The sequence below is a fragment of the Carettochelys insculpta genome, chromosome 12, assembly GCF_033958435.1.
Source record: "Carettochelys insculpta isolate YL-2023 chromosome 12, ASM3395843v1, whole genome shotgun sequence".
Classification (NCBI taxonomy): Eukaryota; Metazoa; Chordata; order Testudines; family Carettochelyidae; genus Carettochelys; species Carettochelys insculpta.
The window spans coordinates 4,856,632-4,877,064 of NC_134148.1; the positions used below are offsets into that span (position 1 = coordinate 4,856,632).

At 54.5% G+C, this 20,433-nt stretch overlaps 1 protein-coding gene across 4 annotated transcripts in view; it reads left to right on the forward strand.

The window, feature by feature from the left end:
* Window positions 1-20,040, forward strand: part of ULK3 (unc-51 like kinase 3) — a 34,068-nt gene extending 14,028 nt beyond the window's left edge. The window contains exons 9-16 of one of the 4 annotated variants that reach the window (XM_075006912.1): window positions 590-630; window positions 1,225-1,327; window positions 1,528-1,592; window positions 4,777-4,855; window positions 4,964-5,001; window positions 6,118-6,165; window positions 6,315-6,369; window positions 16,865-20,040. In XM_075006912.1, the coding sequence (XP_074863013.1) occupies window positions 590-630; window positions 1,225-1,327; window positions 1,528-1,592; window positions 4,777-4,855; window positions 4,964-5,001; window positions 6,118-6,165; window positions 6,315-6,369; window positions 16,865-16,881 (446 nt within the window). In that variant the 3' untranslated portion in view covers window positions 16,882-20,040. Of the gene's footprint in view, window positions 1-589; window positions 631-1,224; window positions 1,328-1,527; window positions 1,593-1,891; window positions 2,825-4,776; window positions 4,856-4,960; window positions 5,002-6,117; window positions 6,166-6,314; window positions 6,370-16,864 lie in introns of those variants that run through there. The other 3 variants (XM_075006911.1, XM_075006913.1, XM_075006914.1) reach the window with 3 other exon arrangements.
* The last annotated feature ends 393 nt before the right edge of the window (window positions 20,041-20,433 follow it).

Consider the following 20,433-nt stretch of genomic DNA (forward strand, 5'->3'; position numbering starts at 1 on the left):
GGATTTGGGGGATGCGGGGAGCTGGCAACAGCGGGTGGGACTGATTAGTGTGTGGGGTCCCCAGCCCGACCCCAGGCAGGTCGTAGATGGGGGCGGGAGAGGGAGCAGTTGCCCCAAGGCCCAGCCTTTCAGAGGGGCCCGGAGCTCTGGCGGCTGCAGCCGTTGTTTTGACAGCAGTGGTGGTTGGAGGTCTTGGCCCCTTTGAAGTGCTGCTCCATCACTCTGAGTGGGTGGGAGGGGGCCCCAGCTCTGTGTCCTGAGCAGCGCCAAGGGCTGAGTGCCCATGGCCCCGCCCCTTCTGCCCGTGGCCCCGCCCCTTCCAAAGGTGCAAAGCCCAATGCTCCCTGACCTTGCCCCAGAGCCTGTGGTGGCTGTCCGCCCTGGTGGCCCCCGATCTGGAGACCACTTTAAGTGAAGCAGGTCTGTGTGGGCCGGAAAGGGCTGGGACACTGGCTGTGTTCCCGGAGCCCCAAGTGGAAGAAGGGGATTCCCTGTCCTGAGGGTCAATAGACCTACAGGAGACTGACGACTCCCTGGGCCAGGGGCTGGTGCTGTCCCTGTGACCTCCTTCCCCATCCGTCCTCTGCAGATGAAACTGACGCTCGCAGGAAGGAGGCCATCAGGTCAAAGGTCAGTGACAGACTGCGCTAGAGCCATGTTGGGCCGGTGCTCCAGGCACGAAGTGCAGACTCGGGGGACCAGTGCTCGAGTCCCAGCCTGTGTGTGGCCTTGGGCAGGTCACTTAGCTGCTCCTTGCCTCAGTTTCCCCAGTTGCACTGTGGAGCTAACAGCCCTGCCCGTCCTCTTGGGGGAGTGTGAGGATGAACCCACCGAAGACTGAGGTGCTCAGACAGTGCAGTCAAGAAGGTGGTGCAGTTTCCTTAGCTAGGGGGATCTTTCCAGGTTGGATGGGCAAGGCTGTTAGGGGAGGTGGGATCTCAGGCGTGCGAGGGATCATCCAGGGCTGGATGGGGCGGTGGGCTAGGCTGGACAGCTGGGAATTACTTGAGGGTGAGGAGGGAGGGTTGGCCAACGTGAGCTGTAGGTCCATCGGACACCTCCTGTGGGACCTGGTGGTGTGAAGTCTTCTGCTGCCTCCGTCCTCTGCCGCATCCCATCCTGCAAGAGCCAGCAAACGATGCTGTGTCCCTGGGGCCAGCTGGGTGGGGGGCAGCATGCCAGGGCACCTCAAGGCTTGCCGCTCAGGGCCTGCCTTCCGCTTAGGTGCGCCAGTACATCTCCCGCGCGGAGGAGCTGAAGACGCTGGTGACGTCCAACAACAAGAGCCTCCTGCGGCAGGGCAACCCCACCAGGGACCTCCTCAAAGGTAACGCCCAAGTCTTGGGTGGGCCCAAGACTGCTTAACTTGGGGGGAGATCCCGTCGAGGCTGTACCATGTGAGCGGGGGGCTTGAAAGTGGGGGAGAGAGAGCTGCTCCGACCCCCTAGCTTTGCAGCTGGGAGTCCTGGTGGGGTATTCCCTGTGTCCACGCTGCTCCTCACCCTTTCTGGGAACATCTCCTTACAGAGATGTCCAGGGACAAACCCCGCCTGTATGCCGCGCTGGAGGCAGCAGCTGCGGCCATCGCAAGGGTAAGTCCGAGGGGATGAGACGGGGATTGTTCCTCGGGGAAGTCTATAGCCAGGGCATTGCTGTCCAAGGCTTACACCCCGGTACGCTGCAGCAGAGGAGGCTAGAGATGGAATTAAGACGTCCACCCGGAAGGCAGCCAAGCTGAAAATCTTCCTGGGCAGAACTTTGCTGCTTGGAAGGAATGAGTGGGGGCTGGGATCCCACACCAGTCAGGGGTGTAGGTGGGCTCTTTAAGCCTTTGAGTCACAATTTATGCAGCACTTTAGAAAGCTGCCATGTCACTCTCCCCATTTTACAGACGGAGAAGCTGAGGCACAAGCTGCTGAACCCAAGAGTTCTAATCCCCAGCCCTCCAGCCAGCAGGGAACGGTCCCTTCCTGTGACATCACCCACGGCATCACTTCCTCTTGTAGAATATGCAGCACTGTCCCGTCACAAGAGAACCTCCCTCCTGTGTGTTCCCTGCCTTAGGACAACTGATCTGTGTTGAGATCCCCAAACCGCTGTCTTGCTTGCGGATCTCGTTCAGCCCATTGTCTTGCTGCTGCTTATTGCATAACAAACATAGTGTGCGCTTTAAAAAGCACTAGTTGGTCCCTCTGGCAGCGCTGCTGGTTGGTTACATGAAGGTTGGGGAATTGGTTGTGCCTCGACAGATCTTATGCTCCACCCTCAGTGCAGCAGTGACTGAGTTGGTCCCTGGGCTTCCCTCCTAGGTGCACCCCAGGTGACCGCTACCCGAACCTATCTGAGGTACAGCTTGCTGTGCAGTGTTTGTGTCCATTACCGGAGAGCTGAGCCCACCCAGTTGTTCTGCCCCAGAGCTCTCCATTCAATACATGCTGCAGTTGTACAAACCACAAGGAGCCCGGTGGCGCCACACAGACTAACAGATTTCTTAGGACGTAAGCTTTTGTGAGATGCAGCTCACTTCCGCAGGTGCTTGAAAGAGAGGCAGGGGTCTGGAGAGTGCTAATTAGATCGGGGGCAGGTGGCTCACCTCCAACAGTGATGAGAAGGGGAGAGTACCTGAAGGGGAAATTACTTATTGTAACATGGGAGGTGTAGGTTGGATATTACAGAATCCGAGGGCTGGAAGGGACCTCAGGAGGTCATCTACTCCAGCCCCCTGCTTCAAGCAGGATCAACCCCCACTAAGTCACCTGGTGAAAAACTGTTCCACCAGGCGGGGGGGGAAGCACTGGAATGCGTTGCTGAGAGACGTGGTGGAATCTCCATCCTAGAGGTCTTAAGTCCTGGCTTGACAAAGTCCTGGCTGGGATGATCCTATTTTGGGCAGAGGGCTGGACTAGATGACCACCTGAGATCTTCCAGCCCTGGGATTCTGTGATTGTAGGAGTCTGGCTGAGGCAGGACCTGGGAATCTCCCGCTCAGACCAGGCCTCAGCTGCAGCTCTGTGTTTTCAGCTGGGGCTGCTCAGCAGACCTCATTGGGCTCCCTGACCTGCGGAGCATCCCTGTGGGACTAAGATCGGTCAATTGCCACAGCAGAGCAAAGGAAAGCAAGAGAGGCCTACAAAGTGTCCCCTTGAGTATCTGTCTCGGCTTAGGTAGGCCTGGCTTCACCAGCTCCCCCCTTTCTCAGACTGGCTTCTGTGGCTGTCTCCCCTCTGGCCTCCCATGCTCCATGGGCTCAGCTTTGATCCACTACAAAGGGCTTTGTTTCAATTTCCCATCTGGAATCCCTCTTCCTCTCTACCAGACCTGGGGCAGTTAGACTCAGCACGGTCACAGGCACACAGCAACGGGCCTGACACCTGCACTGTCCCCTTAAGCGTCAGGGAGCGGAGGGCAGTTGGACAGTCCATCTGCTTTCCTGCCTCCGTGGCAAACGACAGCCCGAATTAACCCTTTGTAATCATATAGCCGAACCGCAAACGGATGTAGAACAGCCATGAAATGGGCTGCAGCCTTGACCCGCGCTCACAGAAGCGAAGGGCCTGTGCTCCCATCTCCTGTGCATCGGAGCCCTTTTCTCTGCAGGAGACTTCGATTCTATTCCTGACCTGCTGGGTGGCCTTCATCAAGTTATGCCACGGCGGCGTGCCTCAGTTTTCCCATCTGTGAAACGGAGCTAATACTGCAACCCTCCCTTTGTAGAGTGCTTGAAATCTACTACAGGTTGAACCTCTCAAATCCGGCACCCCAGGATCTGGCCGGCGCCGGACGAGAGAATTTGTCACACCACAGGAGATCAGCATTGTCCTGCAGTATTACCAACACTTCCGTTGCTTGCTGGGCTCTTAGAAGACATTGAGGGGTAAATTGCAGCTGAACGACAGCATCGAACACTGAGCGCTGTTCCCCTTCTACCCTTCCTTAGAATTGTGAACTCTATGATTTCATGATCACTTTCACCCAAGCATCCTTCCACTTTCAAATTCTCAATAATTTCCTCCCTATTTGTTAAAATTAAATGTAGAACAGCTTCCCCCGCTGGTAGCTTTTTCAACCTTTTGGAATAAAAAGTTGTCTGCAATGCAATCCAAGAATTTATTGGACAGTCTGTCCCCTGCTGTATTAGTTTCCCAACATATACCTGGATAGTTGAAGTCCCCCATCACCACCAAATTCTGGGCCCTGGATGATTTTGTTAGCTGTTTAAAGAAAGCCTCATCCACCTCTTCCACCTGTCTAGGGGGCCTGTAGTAGACTCCTAGTAGGACCTCATCCTTGTTTTTAACTCCTCTGAGTCTAACCCAGAGACTTTCAACCCGTCCATCTCCTGCATCCAGCTCCACCTCTGTCCAGCACCTCCTCCCTTCTTTCCCTGTCTGTCCTTCCTAAGCAGGCTGTACCCTTCAATACCAACATTCCAATCACGAGTATTAATCCCACCAAGTTTCTGTGATGCCAACGGGTGCCGGCAGATTATGGGAGCGCCGGATTAGAGACGTTCAACCTGTACTGAAAAGCACGAGATAAACACTAGATACAGGCAGGTCCACGAATCCAGGTCGTTGGCCGGAGGGAATAAAACCTGTGACCTTCGGGGCGAAAGCCATGTGCTGTAGAATGTGAACTAACAGCCAGCGGGACTCTCCGTTGTCAGTGGTCTCGGAGCCTCTGGGGTTGCAATACTCTCGCTGTATCGCTTCCTCTCCTGCCACTGATGTTCTGCAGAGCGAGCTTGTCTGTAACCTGCTGGGGTCTCTGTTCCAGGAGGAGGAGGGCAAGGATGACCCTGACACACTGGATCTCTACCAGCAGAGCCTGGGGGAGCTGCTGCTTATGTTAGCCGGTGAGTTACAGCCGGCGGCTGGATTCTAGCAGGTGCAGGTGGGTGACCGTGCAGGGGGCTGTTCCGGGCCCCCAGGGAGGCTAATGCTGCCTGTTGTCTCTGCAGCAGAGCCAGCGGGCAGGAGACGGGAGCTGCTTCATGCCGAGGTAGGTTCCCTTCCCCGCTGTCCCCGAGGAGTGGCTGTTTACCAGCTCCCTTGTGCTTAGCATTGGCCTCCATCCCTTCCTGCTAGGGCTGTTGGGATGTCTGTGGTGAGATCTCGGCCAAGGGGAGTGCCCAGGTTTCATTATTCCGGGCAGATTTCGGGGGCACGCGAGGCAACCTGGCTCTGCCCCCCTCGGGGAGAGGCTTGCTCAGGCAGGCAGCGGGTGGGGTGTAAGCCAGGGTTGGGTTCTCCAGGGGAGCTCACATCCCAGTAGTTTCTGGAAATGCTGCAGTCCGGCGCTCTGTGTGTGGGGGTGGGACTGAGGGCTGACTGCCCTTGGCCCCGCCCCTTTCACCTGTGGACCCGCCCTTCCACCCTTGGCCCCGCCCCCTCCCTGTGTTGCAGAGCTGGCCCAGGGCTCATGGTGGCTGTCAGCCCCACTGAAAATAGCCCCATAGACCCCATCTCACCTCTGCCTTTTGGCATTGTGGACAGGAAGAGACACTGCCCCACAGCTCAGCAACTCCTCACCTTCCCTGGCTTCTCCCTGCGACCCCCAAGCCCGCAAACCTCGGCAGCTGCCAAGGACTGTGGGGGAGGGTGGGTTGCCGGGCAACTTTTGTTGTGGTCTTCAAATAAGAACGGTGACCTGGGGTGGGCAGATTCTGTTCGTACTGAGCACCTGTTTATACAGCGCTTCCCAGCCCGTCTTACAAACGGGGAAACTGAGGCAGGAGGCAGGCCGGCAGCCCGCCCCCAAGCTGGGAACTGAACCCAGGTCTCCCAAGTGCCCGGCTGGTGCGCTAACCACTAGGAAGTGCTGTCTGTCTTGGGCTAATCCTTACCCCTGGCCCTTCTCCCCCCGGCCGTGCTGCCACGGTGCACTTCGAAGCTACTGGCAGTCTTCCCCCACCTCCCCCTTGGCGACCCTCCTGGCTCAGGGGGCTTGCCGCCAGCTCTCTCCAGCAGCTAAACAAGTTACCTCCTCCCTGGGAGCCAAGCCAGGGTTCATGCCGCTACGCTGCTGGCCTCCCGAGCTGGGCTGATTTAGCTGCTGGCTGCTGCTCAGCTGGGACTGTGGGTCACGCTGCAGCGGTTGTTTGTGTCTCGCTGGCAGATCCAGACGCTGATGGGCCGGGCGGAGTATCTGAAAGAGCAGATCAAGGTACTGGGGCGGCTGGCACGAGGGGTGGATTCGCGGTATAGGGTGGGGCTGGGGGCGGGGGTCCTTAGGGCAGGCGTTGGCAGGGGGCGGTGGTGGTAAGCTGGGGTGTCTGAGAGGAGCCAGTGACAGGCCCCCTTTCTGTGTTCCAGATGCACGATGCCCAATCCATGGACAAGGAGATGGTTTCAGACTCCGTCCAGAGCTGTGAGTGTGATGGGGCCTGACCGGCTCCGGCCTGTCTGACGCCGCCCAGCCCCCAAAGAGCACCGTTCCCTCCCACTAGGCAGCGCTGCCCGTCCCTCCGCGGCTCTGTGCCAGCTGCCCTCCCCGCTGCGGCTCCTTCAGCTCTGCCAACTTCTCGCTGCCTGGCTGCCCTGCCAACCCCTCGCGGGGGTTCTCCCAGGCCCCCCCAGCCCCTCCTGCCTCCTTGCGGCTCTCTGCAGCCTGGCTCCTGCCCCAGTCACTCTGGCTGTGGCTGAGACAACCAGGGAGCTGCTGCTGGTTGGTTCTATGGGCCTTTTCATTGTCTCTCTGTCCTGGTGTCCGGCAGTGACCCGTCAGGCTCCATCCTTGGCCCTGTCCTCTTCTCTCCATTCTCCATCCCTACGTGAGCTAATCCGCCCTCGGGCCACCAGCTGCCGTCTCCTGGCTCTGTGCGTCTGTTGGGCCCTGCATCCGCCACTCCCGGAGTCCCTGCTTGGGGCCCCAGCCCCACAAGCGTTCATCCCACCTATGTCTCATCTGCCTCCTGCTGCCTGGAGGGCTCCTCGCCTGGCTGCTCCCAAGATCTCCATCCCTGGCCACAAGGCCAGGACCCAGCCTGGGCTCTCTGCTGCCCGGTCCTCACAGCCCCTTGCCTGACTCTCCCTGTTCCTACATCCCAGACAAAAATCCAGCTCTTACCGCTACTCTGAGCCGCTCTTCTCCCGTTCTCCACCACGCCTGGCCACAACTGCACCCGTCGCAAATGGCACAGCCTCTGTCTGATCTTGTGCCCCATCCGCCGTGTCCTCCCAGGCTGCGTCCGCGCCTGCTCCATGGGAAGGAGACCGGCGGGAGTCTGTTCCCTCCCTAACGTGCCGCATCTCCCTCCTGCTGCTGTTAAGCAGGACAAGCAGCTCAGGCAGCAAAGAGGGCCTGGATTTTTCAACCCCCCCACCCTCCCCACTTGGAGTTAAGAGCCTGAGCCCCACCAGTCCCACTGCTCCAGCTCCTGATTCACCGTGCGGCTTTCCAAAATCCCTTCCCGGGCCGTTACACTGCAATCCGGAGAAGCAGAACTGCCGGGAGGCTGAGACTTCCGTGTCTCCCTCCTCCTGGCTGCATGGGATCGGAGCTGGGGAGGGGGCTGACGTTCTCTCCTCTGCGTGGTGCTCGGGAAGGGGGACATAGGAAAGGTCCTGGTGCTTGCTCCCCGCTGAATTTGAAGGGGTGGTTGTCCCCTCCCCGTTTGAGTGGGGTAGCAGCCGGCCTTTGAGCCTTCTCGCTGCAGCTTGGGAGAATTCACAGGTAGCTGCTAATCCCCCTCCAGGTGCTGTTCGGCTGGTTAATTGGAATTAGCAGCAGCGCGGGACCATTTCTCTGTCCCAGGGGCCGTTAGCTGCCTGCCAGGGGGAGGCGGCTGCGGTGGGGGCCTTTATTTCTTCTTGAACAGATTTGGAGCAGGAGGAGGGGCTTGTGCTGTCTGTCCTGCCTTCCTCTCTTCTGCTTGATAGATCACAGGGGTGGGGGGGGCCCCCTTTGTCCTGATAGATCCCAGGGGGATACCCTTCCCTTTGTCCCTTCCAGAGGGGTTCCCCCACGCTTTGTCCTGATAGATCCCAGGGAGGTACCCCTCCCTTTCCCCTGACAGATCCTAGGGGGGTGCCCCTTCCTTTGTCCTGATAGATCCCAGGGGGCGACTCCTCCCTTTGTCCTGATATATCACAGTGGGGTATCCCTCCCTTTCTCCTGATGGATCGCGGGGCGGGGACTCCCTTTGTCCTGATATATCACAGGGTGGTATCCCTCCCTTTGTCCTGATACATCATGGGGGTGCCCCCCTTTGTCCTGTGAGTGGGGAGGGGCAGAAGGAGGGGGGGCAGTAGTCAGAGGCAGCCCTTTGAATGGAAATAGACATGAGGCGCTGGCTCTGGCCCCCGAGGAGGGGCCAGTTAAAGGACTGCGCTCCAGAGAACGCGCTGTAAGGAAGGGTGTGGCTGGGCATGGACCGGCTCCAACAGGGCTGTGGCAGAAGCTCCAGGGCACGGCCCGTCTCCCCGTGTGCTGGGACGGGGATGGGGGGCCGGGGTGCTGAGCGCCTCAGTCCCGCTGTCCCCCAAGGCTCTGCCCTGGCCGACCTGGCCCCTCGCGGGGTGCTCCGTCCTCCAAAGTTTTCAGCACTTGGCCTCCAGCAAATCTGTGGGATCTGCTCAGCTAGAAACCGGAGCTTTGTTCTCCCGGCCAGGTGCAGCCTGGAGGAGGCACCCTCTGTCTGCAGCCAGGGCACCTGCTCTCCCCAGCTACCCCTTGGCCCTTCCCATGGAGTCCCCTCCCGCTCATCTGGGCACCCGGCTGGGGACCTGTCCCCACTGCCCTTCCCCCCCGCCACTGCATTTTGTGTGGGGGACGGGGGTGCGATGCCCGACAGCCAGGAGTCGTCTGGGAAGCCTGGCTGGGTGGCAAGAGGAGTTAACCCTTTATTGTTCCAGTGGGTCTCTCCTCGTGCTGCCAAGGTGGCCCATTAGGAGCCAGGCTCTGGGCCAGTGTTTGTCCACGTTCTTTTTAACTCAGATCTCTTTTGGACAGAGGTGAACTGAAATCTTTTAAACGCCACCCCTAGCCCTGCAGATCTGTGGGATCCCAGCTGGGGAGCCAAGCACAGGCCTGTCAGTTCTCGCCGCATTTCTCTGCCAAGGCTGGAGTTCGTGGGGTTCTCCCAGCTGGCTCCCAGGGACTCCATGAGTTGTGTCTGTGTGTGTATAGCTGGCAGGTCTCATTGAGTACTCCAAAACCTAACCTCCTGCCATTTCAGCAAACAAGGGCTTGTCTGTACTACACGGAAGATCGACCCGGTCAAGGGTCAGGGTCGATCTCCCGGACTTCGATTGAGATAACTGGCTCTCTGGATAGGGGAAAAATCAAAGGATGTGATTTTTCAGGACTTCAGCAAAGCTTTTGATATGGTTTCCCACAATATTCTTGTTGACAAGTTAAAGGAATGTGGATTGGATAAATGGACGGTAAGAGGGATAGAAAGCTGGCTGGAAGGTCGGGCCCAGCGGGTAGTGATCGAGGGCTCGATGTCGGGATGGCAGTCGGTTTCTAGTGGAGTGCCCCACGGTTCGGTTCTGGGTCCTGTTCTGTTCAACATATTTATCAATGACCTGGATGAGGGGTTGGGTTGCACCCTCAGCAAGTTTGCGGATGACACTAAGCTAGAGGAGAGGTAGATATGCTGGAGGGTAGGGACAGGGTCCAGAGTGACTTAGACAAATTGGAAGACTGGGCTGCAAGAAATCTGATGAGGTTCAATAAGGACGGCCCAGAAGAATCCCAAGCACTGTTACAGGCTGGGATCCGACTGGCTCGGTAGTAGTTCTGCAGAAAAGCACCTGGGAGTTCCAGTGGACGAGAAGCTGGACATGAGTCAACAGTGTGCTGTTGTAGCCGAGAAAGCTAATGGCATATTAGGTTGCATCAAGAGGAGTGTTGCCAGTAGATCCAGAGAAGAGATTGTTCCTCTTTATATGGCTTCGGTGAGGCCGCATCTGGAGTACTGTGTCCAGTTCTGGGCCCCCAATTATAGGAAGGATGTGGATACACTGGAGAGGGTCCAGCAGAGGGCGACCAAAATAATTAGGGGGCTGGAGCATATGACTTATGAAGAAAGATTGAGGGAATTGGGACTGTTTAGTCTGCAGAAGAGAAGACTGAGGGGGGACTTAACTGAAGGGAGGCTGCAAAGAGGCTGGAGAGAGGCTGTTCACAGTGGTCATGGATGGCAGAACACGGAACAATCGTCTCAAGTCGTGGTTGGAATGGTCCAGGTTGAACATTAGGAAAAACTTTTTCGCTAGGAGGCTGGTGAAGCAGTGGAATGGTCTACCCAGGGAAGTAGTGGAGTCTCCATCCCTGGAGGTGTTTAAGTCTCGCCTCGACAAAGCCCTGGCTGGGCTGATCTGAGGGTTTGGCCCTGCTTAGAGCAGGGGCCTGGACACAATGGCTTTTTTAGGTCTCTTCCAGCTCTATTGTTCTATGATTCTATGATCTGTCGGCTTGGCAGTCGACTCTTGTACTCCTCGTTATTGCGAGGAATAAGGGAGGGCAACGGGAGAGTTTCTCCCATTGACCTCCCTTGGTGAGGACAGACCTGGAAGTCGACTGCAGATACATCAGTTCCAGCTATGCAATTGCCGTAGCTAGAACTGCGCCTCTGCAATTGACTTGCAGGTCTAGTGTAGAGCTGGCCTGTGTCTTTAGCCCTTCTTGGTGTAAACCTTCACCATATGAGCTGCGTGTAAGCAGGAGTAGCAATGGCTACCTAAGTCTTCAGGCAGTTGGAACCGATAGCTCTGGGAGGTGTGAATTGCTCCCATTTGTTGCTATGGGATGTTGACTCTGAAACCTAACGTTGGCTTCCGGGTTCATGTTATGGACTGTTCCGCTGCTGATCAAAGCAGCTGGGATAGAGGGAGGACCGGCACAATCTGCTGGGAGGGGCGTCTTTGTTGAGTGACCAGCAGGTAGAGGTTGGGAAAGTGCCACCTCTAATTTCCCCAGGCTGACCCTGGTACGAGGACGACACAAGTGTGAGCCCCGGTGTGTTTGGACTCTGTGGGGTGTGCCTCACTCATGCTACGTGCTTTGTGTCCATGTTCCAGGCCCTGTCTGTGTCTGCTAGCCAGGTCTAAATCTCCCTGGGTGCGCCTACACTTGCGTTCCTCTTTCGAGTAAAGGAGGGAAATCAAAAATGCAAATGAGGTGGCAGATTTACATATCTGGCACCTCGTTTGCATATTCCTCTTTTGAAAGGGCTTCTTTCGAACGGAGAAAACCAGCGTCAACACTGCTCTTTCGAAAGTAAACCCCATCTTCGAAAGTATCCTTCTTCCCACGAAAAAAGGGAAGGAGGATTCTTTCGAAGACGGGTTTTACTTTTGAAAGAGCAGCGTCTACGGTGCGTTTCTTCTTCAGAAAGAGGAATATGCAAATGAGGCGCCAGGTATGTAAATCTGCATCTCATTTGCATTTGATATTTCTCTCATTTGCATGCCTCTTTTGAAAGAGGAATGCAAGTGTAGACGCACCCACAGTGTTTTAATGACACAGGACAAATTCTTGCCTTCCTGTTTACAATGAATGACCTTGTCTTGCCAAAATGTCCCCTCCCAGACACCGTGTAATGTGTTAGTGCTGGTTGGTGGTTGTTGCGCACCCTAGAGGTGGCTGCATTTAGTGGTAAGTTGCACATGTATCATCTGTGAAATGCTTTGGGTTCGTTGGCCAAGGAAAGGTACTATATAAATAACAGGCCCATCCGTTTTCCTTGCATATCAGTGGCCATTGGCTCATCTAGCCAGGGGAATGACTCTCAATTCAGGTCTCTTAGATGTCTGTTACCCGGTCTGAAGAGGCGAGTGAAGACCAGTGTTCCTTGTAACGTTTCTCCATTCATGTGCGGAATCAATTTTATGTGCATTGAGGCATGTGCGGACATGCACCCCCAGTAGAAACATGCTGCCAGCTGCAGGCACGCTGCTAAAGAGTTGGGCCACATTTGAATCTCTCCTGGATGGCCGCCCATGCGCTCAGCTGACAGGGACTGCTGGTGAAAACCATCCTGTTCAGAGGGACTGGATATTTCTGGCAGGGATGTCCGATTTGAGACACCTTTGAAGGGGTTTGCTAGAAGTGCTAAAGCCCATTGCTACCAAAAATCTGATCCCTCTCCCGTGCATGAGGTCCAAAACCACTACAGCTTGTACCTCCCTTGCCCGGCTCCCTTGGGACCTGAGTGGTCCTCAGTGGGGGGATTGGCCTGCTCAGGGGAGGTCAGGCCTCCTGGCTGCCCTGCAAGGGGAGATTCCCCTCCCAGCCGCTGCAGGCTGTTTGCCCCCAAGCTGCCTGCAGTTGGGGGGAACTCCACTCCTGCCGGGCTCCCCTGCTCTAGCCAGGTTCGCTGTGGCTTCAGGACTGCCAGAGGGGTCGGTGCCCCAGCCTGGCTCCCCACTGCCATGGGGTTGCTAGTGGGGCTCCATGCCCCAGGTGGGCTCCAGCCGGGCTCCCCAAGCCAGTTCCCTGCCCTGGGGCTCCTCCTAGCAGGCTGCCAATGAGGTTCCCAGCCAGCAGCTCTCTCATCCAGGCACTCTCTGGTCCAGCAACATCTGCGGGCCCTGCCAGATGGAGGACGTTGCCGGACTTGAGAGTTTCAACATATAGTGACTCGGGGGATGCTCAGTGGCTGGTGTTTCTGGCACCCCCCTGTTTGCCCCCCACAATTATTTGCACCTCCAAATCCCCACCCCACCACCCCTGCAGGCCCGTGTCTGGATTGCTCTGTAGTCACCCAGGCTTCTGATCAGCACGCAGACAGGGGCTGGGCTGTGTGCATTCGACACTGAATGGCAGGAAGTGCGGTTCCCCCATCCCTTTACTTGCGTCTCTATCTCCTTCCATCTCCTTCCTGACATGCTGATGGAGGAAGCAGGCCAGGGGCTATTGAGGTTTGCGAGCCGAGTCGATTTTCAGCTGCAGGCGCCATACAGCCAGCTCCCCTCTCCCGCCGGAGCAGCTGCGGGGAGGGGATTTGATTTTTACAGGCTGCGGTTAGGATGGGCAGGAAATGAAGGGCTCAGATCCTCACATTTGACATAAAAGTCCTTCCCGCAGGCCTGCAGGGTGCATTTGATGATTGTTTTAATCCCACATCTTCCCGGCAGTAAGCTCGGGAGCGCAGCTGAGTCGAGTGGGGGTAGCCATGGGATTCGGCATTACTGCTGGCAACAGCCACTGGTCTAATCCTGTGAGTCGGGCACACAGACCCTGACGACCGTCCGCCTTTGTGTGCACCAGAGCTGTCTCCCCCCTGGGCTCATCGGATTAGCAAACTCAGGACAGCGCTACCCATCAGTGACGCTGGGTTGGAGAAAATCTCCTCCTTGGCCTGGCCACAGCCGCATGGGTGGATGTGTGTACTGTACATTGAAAGCAGAGACCTGCGGGTTAGGTGCCCCAGCTTTGGTAAGATGAAAGGGAGTCCGTTTCCCTGCCCCCTTGACTGCTAACGATCAGGATTGTCAGCCCAGGTGTGACGCGATCAGAAACTTTTTCCACCTGACGGGTATCTGGTTACGTATCCAGTTCCGTTCTTAGCAGAGAGGTCTCTGTGGGCACCAGTCTGCCTTCATGACGGGCTTCAGCTGCTCCCTAGTCAGACTTAATCAGCATCAAATGGTCTCAAACCCTGAATGATCCTGTCACTCCTATAGGTGAAGTAGGGGTCACGAAATGAAATTAATGGGTAGCGGGTTGAAAACTAACAAAAGTAACAAGAGGTCCTGGGACACCTTATAGACTTACAGAGATTTTGGAGCATCAGCTTTCGTGGGCAAAAACCTACTTCATCAGATGCATCTGACAAAGCAGGTCTTTCTCCAGGAAAGCTGATGCTTCAACATAGCTGTTAGTCTATAAGGTGCCACAGAAGTTCTTGTTATTTTTTGGAGATACAGAGTAACTCGGCTACCCCTTTGATACTTAACAAAAGGAAGTATTTCTTGAAGAAACACACAATTAACCTGTGGAACTCCTCGCCAGAGGATGTTGTGAAGACCAAGACTTTAACTGGGTTCAAAAAAACCCTCGATAAATTCACGGAGGACAGGTCCATCAACAGCCATTAGGCTGGATGTGCAGGAACGGTGTCCCTAGCCACTGTTCTTCAGAGGCTGGAAATGGATGGCAGGAGAGGAATCACTTGATGATTACCAGTTCAGTTCACTCCCTCTGGGGCACCTGGCATCGGCCTCTGTTGGAAGACGGGACGCTGGGCTAGATGGACCTTTGGTCTGACCCAGTGTGATCGTTCTTATGTAGGTGATCCCTTTGGAACAGCGTGTTGGAAGCTTGTACTGCCTGGGATGTACCTGTTCTGCAGCTAAACAGAAGAGTTCAGGGCTGGTGTTCTGTTTCCTTTGAGCACCCTGAAAAATTCACTTCCTACAAGAGCACCGTCTGGTGGAAATCTTCTCAGGGGGTGGAGCGGTTGTTTTGGTTTTGTTAAACTTAGAGGTTTCAAGTCCTGCTCCTGTTCCCCTGCCAGATTTTGTGACTTCATTAATAATCACAAACCCCATTTCAACTCCCCGCTTTGCTGCAAGGGACTCATAAATAGAGGAATCGGTCTGACCAGAGGAAAGAATGGAACTGTCTCTTTACAAGGTGCTGACAAGCCCACAAAGCAAAGAAAAAAAAATAGAGAATTATATGACTCTCTTTAATCTCCCTTATTATAAGTAGACTTGGAAGGCTTAGATATTTTATTGGTAAATGTTGAAAAACATCGATATTTAGCATACACACCCTAAAACTAATCCGAAATTTACTGAAAGGCAAAGTAACCAAAAAAGAATGCTGCTTCAGAAATTATTAGTTTGCTTCCAGGATATTTACTTTGTATATTTTAATGTGTTGTTGACAATTGGTATTTTCACTGTTATGAAACTTTAACCTTTTGAATTGCAACATCTTCTGTCCATCAGTAATTAGTGTCTGGCCTCCCCCAGGATTTCCCATGACTTTGACCATTTAAACTGATAAAAGTTTAAAAAAAAAAACAACAAAAATCCATAATTTTATGCAAGGGAAAACACTTTAAATGGAATAAAGAAAATCTTTAAAAATTCTTTAAAATAATCAGTGAAAATTAAAAAAGAAAAAATTGAATTCTCATTACATTACTGTGTAAATGGCACTTGTTACAAAACATTACTACCCGTGAAGGGAAGTGATGTTTATTTTTAATTTGACGTCCCTTTAAATAAAGGACCCGCCCTTTGGCTTGGTGGGTGGAGCTTGCAGCATTTCCTGGGATTGCGGCCATTGAGGGGGTGTGGCAAGCCCACATCTTTGCATTTGCTTAAGAATGTAAGAACGGCCACTACTGGGTCAGACCAAAGGTCCATCTAGCCCAGCATCCAGTCTGCCAACAGTGGCCAGTGCCAGGTGCCCCAGAGGGGGCGAACCGAAGACAATGATCAAGTGATTTGTCTCCTGCCATCCATCTCCAGCCTCTGACGAACAGAGGCCAGGGACAGGGTTCCTACCCCCTGCTAATAGCCTTTTATGGACCTAACTGCCATGAATTTATCTAGCTCTTCTTTGAACTCTCTTATAGTCCCAGCCTTCACAGCCTCCTCTGGCGAGGAGTTCCACAGGTTGACTGTGCGCTGAGTGAAGAACTTTCTTTTATTAGTTTTAAACCTGCTGCCCGTTCATTTCATCGAGTGGCCTCTAGTTCTTGTATTATGGGAACAAGTAAATATGGGAACAAGTAAATTTCAGGATCCTCAGGGCCTGATCCAGGGGCCCTTGAAGGCGATGAAGAGGCTTCACTCTGGTTTCAGCAGGTGTTAAAGGGCAGCAGCGTTGCTGTCAGAGAGCAACCAGCTAGTGCTTTCTACAGAGATCTGCTTGCGATGGGCTGCAGCTTCCTTTGCTCAGAGATCCCTGTGGTACCCAGAGGGGAGTAAGGTGGCTGCTGGCCAGGCTGTGGGCACCTCATGGAGGGCAGCTGCAGCCCGGCCGGGCTCACCCTTCTGCCATAGACGATCCCGGCTCTGATCCGAGCAATAACCTTTGAGCTCCTAGCAGCGTTGCAGGGCAGTCACTCAGCGTGCCCCCTTCAGTGCTGGATGAGGAGACACCAATGTGCATTAACGGCCTTTCGGGTCGTTGGGGTGGAAGGAAAACAGCTCTTCCCTCTGATGCACCCTCTCTTCCTAGCTCTCTGGCGGCTGCAGACCCTGCACCAAAATGACTAGCACTTGGGCTTGCTTCTGTTTGCATGTTGCTAAACCTTGTGATGGCTTATCCTTCTCTATCACTGTCTCCCTGATTGCAAACCCCTAACCCTCCAGAACGGAAGGGAGGAGAAGGGTACTGTCCAATTTCCCCCAGCCCGGTTTCTGTTCCATCTCCCACGTTAGCAGGGAGCGCAGCTTGGTATCAGAGTGGCCTTAAGCAGCATTCTTTTTGAAGCAGCTGAGCCAGGGGTTGTTTTTAAAGGCAGCACACCAACTCTTTCCTTGATCGGCAAAGCTGGAAAAGAAGAATCTAGCGAGGCCCGGAAGCTGTGTGGCACGCTGGCTTTAAATAAAACCACCTGGTTGGCCTGTGCCTTGTGGAAAAGCCAGATCCATACAGCCTGGCGAAAGTACAGCACCCACTGTCTGTCCAAAGTCGAGCACCATGGGGCCCTGAGCTTGGTTGGCCTGTAGGCAGTATCGTAATAAACACGATTGATTGTCACAGAGTCCAGGAGGCCAGTAGCAAACACAGTCAGTCTGTTGTTTCCACCATGTAACTCATTCTTTTGGTGTTTCATGGTAGCAGATCATGACCCGCGTGCGACACCCTTGTGCTTGCACGGAAGAGTTCACAAGTTAAGTAAATAATCCTCCGTTCTCCCCTCCCCCCCACCTTTTGTTTCCCGTCACAGCCTGTATCCTGCAGTAACGCTCAGGTGAACATAGACCCCCCCCGAGGGATCAACAACGTCCAAGGTGACTCACACCAACCGTCTTTCTGAGCACCAGCCTGCTCGTCCAACTTCCCAGCCGGGAAGCGCGTGCGCGCGTAGCAGGTCGTACATGTATCAGCACGCGCACGGACATGACGGTGCCCTATTTACAGAACACGAGTTTTTCTCGAGGGCTTTGCTTCTGTGCACTATGGGGTGATTTTACAAGCGTGTGGGTAGCCACGGGGTAGGCGTACAGCTCGTTGTCGTGCCTGGGCATGTGCTGACGTGGTATCTTAAGCAGAGCGAGTTAAAATGTGGCGTTTAATGTCGAGGGGTAACCCTAGCTCTGGTACTGACCCCTGCCTGGGCAGCTTAGGGGGTAAGGGCAAGAGGAAGAACTTAAAGGGTTGAGCACAGAAATAGCACATTTGGAGGTGTCGCTGCAGGAGAGTGGCCTTTCAGGGACCCCCATGAGGGATGTGATAACAGAAGGCAGGCGGCTTTAGTGCTGACTGCCTTCAGGATTCCCTCGCCGCTGCTTTGTGCAGCGGCTTCTCCGACGTTCACGTGGGTTTGAGAGGCTGAGTCCCATGTCCCTGGCTGCAGGACGGTACTCGTGTATTTCTGCCTGAGCCTCCAGTAGCAACCTTGGCTCCCTCCAGTCACTGCAGCGCATGGCCTGGTCCACCCTCCCGTCTCCTTTCCTGTTTAAAAAGGGGACAAAAATCGTCCTCTTAATTTTAACTCCTGCCAGTAACTCCCCTACATTACCCTCCATAGCCTCTTCCCCTGCAGACCGTGTGCTCATCTTTCCTCTGGGCCATGCATGTTCCCTTCTCCGAACAAATCATCGTCTAGGCCGCCTTTTTAAAAAAAAAAACAAAAACCCTCTTGCCTTTTGCTTGGCTGCCAATGCTCAGCCAATGCTTGGCTCAGTCTGCAACCTGAGGGGAGAGAAGGGAGGGGAAATATACAAATATAGCTGGCCTCCCTTGGGCCTCAAGGGGCTGAGTTCTTCTTGTCAGAGGCTTGGTATCTTTCCTGAAATCGGCAAGAGCTAGGAGCGCTCAGCATCTTGCAGGAGCAGGGTCCTTGGGATTCAGGGAGGAAAAGCACTTAGAAGGGCCTTTGGATCGGGTCCACAATCCAAGTACTGTATCCTGTGTCCATTTAATGCCCAGAAACCCCCAGCATCTCACCGTGACTGAAGGCTCTTGGGTGAGCTTTTACAAATTGCGGTCGAATTCTTCAGGGGCTTTGTTTTTATTTTAATTGGATCCTATCCTGATGGTTGCACAGACAGGTCAGGGCCTTTGACTGGATTGGAAACCCAGCAGCCGCTTAGAAAACACCCCAAAGTGCGGGAAATCTGATCAACAGCTAAAACCGCAACTGAGGAGGTGCAAGTTTGTATCTAGGTGCCTGGGGTCTGCTCCGGGAACCGGCTGCTTACGCAAGCAATGGCTGATGTGGCAGGCTATCCAGAGCACCCACTGCACGTGGGGTCCTGACGGGAGCTGGGTGAAGACACTTCTTCCCCTCCCCGCCCAAGAAAAAATGTGGACTCAGTAATGCCGCATGGGTTTGTGAATTCCCAGCGATTCTGCTGAATTGTTTGGGTCTTTAAAACAAGGAAGGGGGAAGGGTTCAAAACTGCGGGGGGGGATGGGAGTGGGCTGGGGGAATGGGGTTCGTTGGGTTTATTAAACCAGGGGCCACCTCTGAAGAGGGTGATTTTGAGTTTGTTTAAAATTGCATTTGCCCTGGAACCATTTCCGTTGCCTGGCCAGGAGCGCCGGTGACCCTCAAAAATCTATTTGTCCAACTCTAGTGCTGTCTCGTTCGGCCAACGTGCCTTCATCAAGGGATCAGTCAGCTCCCTGCTATCTCAGCCAGTCCAGCCGCTCCCCGTTCTGGAGCAGAATTTGACGGTGTTCATCGTGTGTCCTGCCTAGTGTCTCTCTGTGATACTGTGTCCCTAACCAGCTGTCTCTCGGGCTGTAGCGAGTGTCCTAATGTGGCTGGGGCGAAGTTAAGCAAGGTCTGCTTGTTCCAACCCTAAGAGATCTGGTCCTACCTCTGTGCACTGTATTAGCTCTGGCCAACGAGGCCAGCTTGAATTTCTCCTAATTTCCAGCTTTCTCTAAATGCTGGAGCATCCTGTGCCCAGTTTCCCTTGTCGGTTGTGGGCCAGAGAAGAAGAGTCATTTGCTCTGGGGCAAAGGGAGGTTACTTCTCCCAGGCCTTGGTTTGCCCCGACTTTTCATAGGCCCGTATGCTCCATTTCTCACCCTCTTGCCTCCTCCCGACTTCGCAGGTCACAGTATGATCACGTATCTTCTATATGCTGACACTACATTGCCCCCTGCTTACACCCCCCCGCCCACAAATGCTGTGGGTGCCGCTCTCATCCAACTGCAGCCCAGGATTGGGATCCTTATTCCCACGTCCATATCCCTGGGTCCTGAGTTGCTCTGCCCCGGCCCGTCTGCGGTGTGGGATTAGTTGACCACCAATTCCTCCAAAACACTGGGTCTACTGGCTCTTTCTGCTTAGAGCTGCTGTCAGTCACAATCCTGACCGAGGTCCTGAGCACCTCCGCCTCCATCTTCATTAAAGAATTCACATAGGTGAAGCTAAATCAAGTCACGTACTTGAGAAAAATGTGCCACTCTAAACCCCTGTGCACCAGAACCGCACTGGGGTGTCTCAAACTGGGACTAGGGCTTGAAATCATGGTGAGTATCCTTAATAGAGACCGGGCCTTCCAGAGGCTCCTGTTTTCCCTCCCTGTGACAATCTTCCCTTGTAACTATCACCGGGCCTGAGAATCCCATTATTTTGTACCGAACTGGGGATCATCCGCCCCCTGTGAACTGACCACACGCTCATCTCTTAGTTTGGATCACGGTTTCTCTTTCTGTTCTGTCTGTAGAAGGCTGGGGTTGTGTGTGAGCTCCCAGTGCTGCAGGAATCACCTCTGCCTCTGTGCAGTGTTGGTTTTCAGTGTAACGGAGCACATGCCACGCGCTAATTGCTGGGCAGAGGGCAGCTCGCTGCGAAGGGACCTCGCACCGGGCGGAGCTTTTCTGTTTGCTGCGTTTAAAGAAAATGTAATTTATTGTCGGCTTCATTAAAGCATTTTCCAAATGCTCCAGTCCCCGTTTTCTTTCTTCAGGGCCCAGCTCAGACACAGCCCCAGCACGGATTCAGACTCCACGGGCAGTACTCACCCAGCCCCAGCTCTGTGGCCGGGGGAAGGAACAGTGAGGCCACCAGAGCCCAGCCCATGTGTGCTGTCTGCCCACGACACTATACCCGTACAAGGGGAATCCCGCTAACAAAAGACAGCCTTGCGTGTTTGGGATTCATCTGTGTCCACGCCCTGCTCCCACACCTACCTGCAGAATGAAACGAAAAAGCCGTCCAGTGGCACTTTAAAGACGAACAAAATGATTGATGAGGTGGTGAGCTTTCGTGGGCCAAATGAATTATTTTGTTTGTCTCTAAAGTGCTACTGGACGGCTTTTTTGTTTTGATAGTAT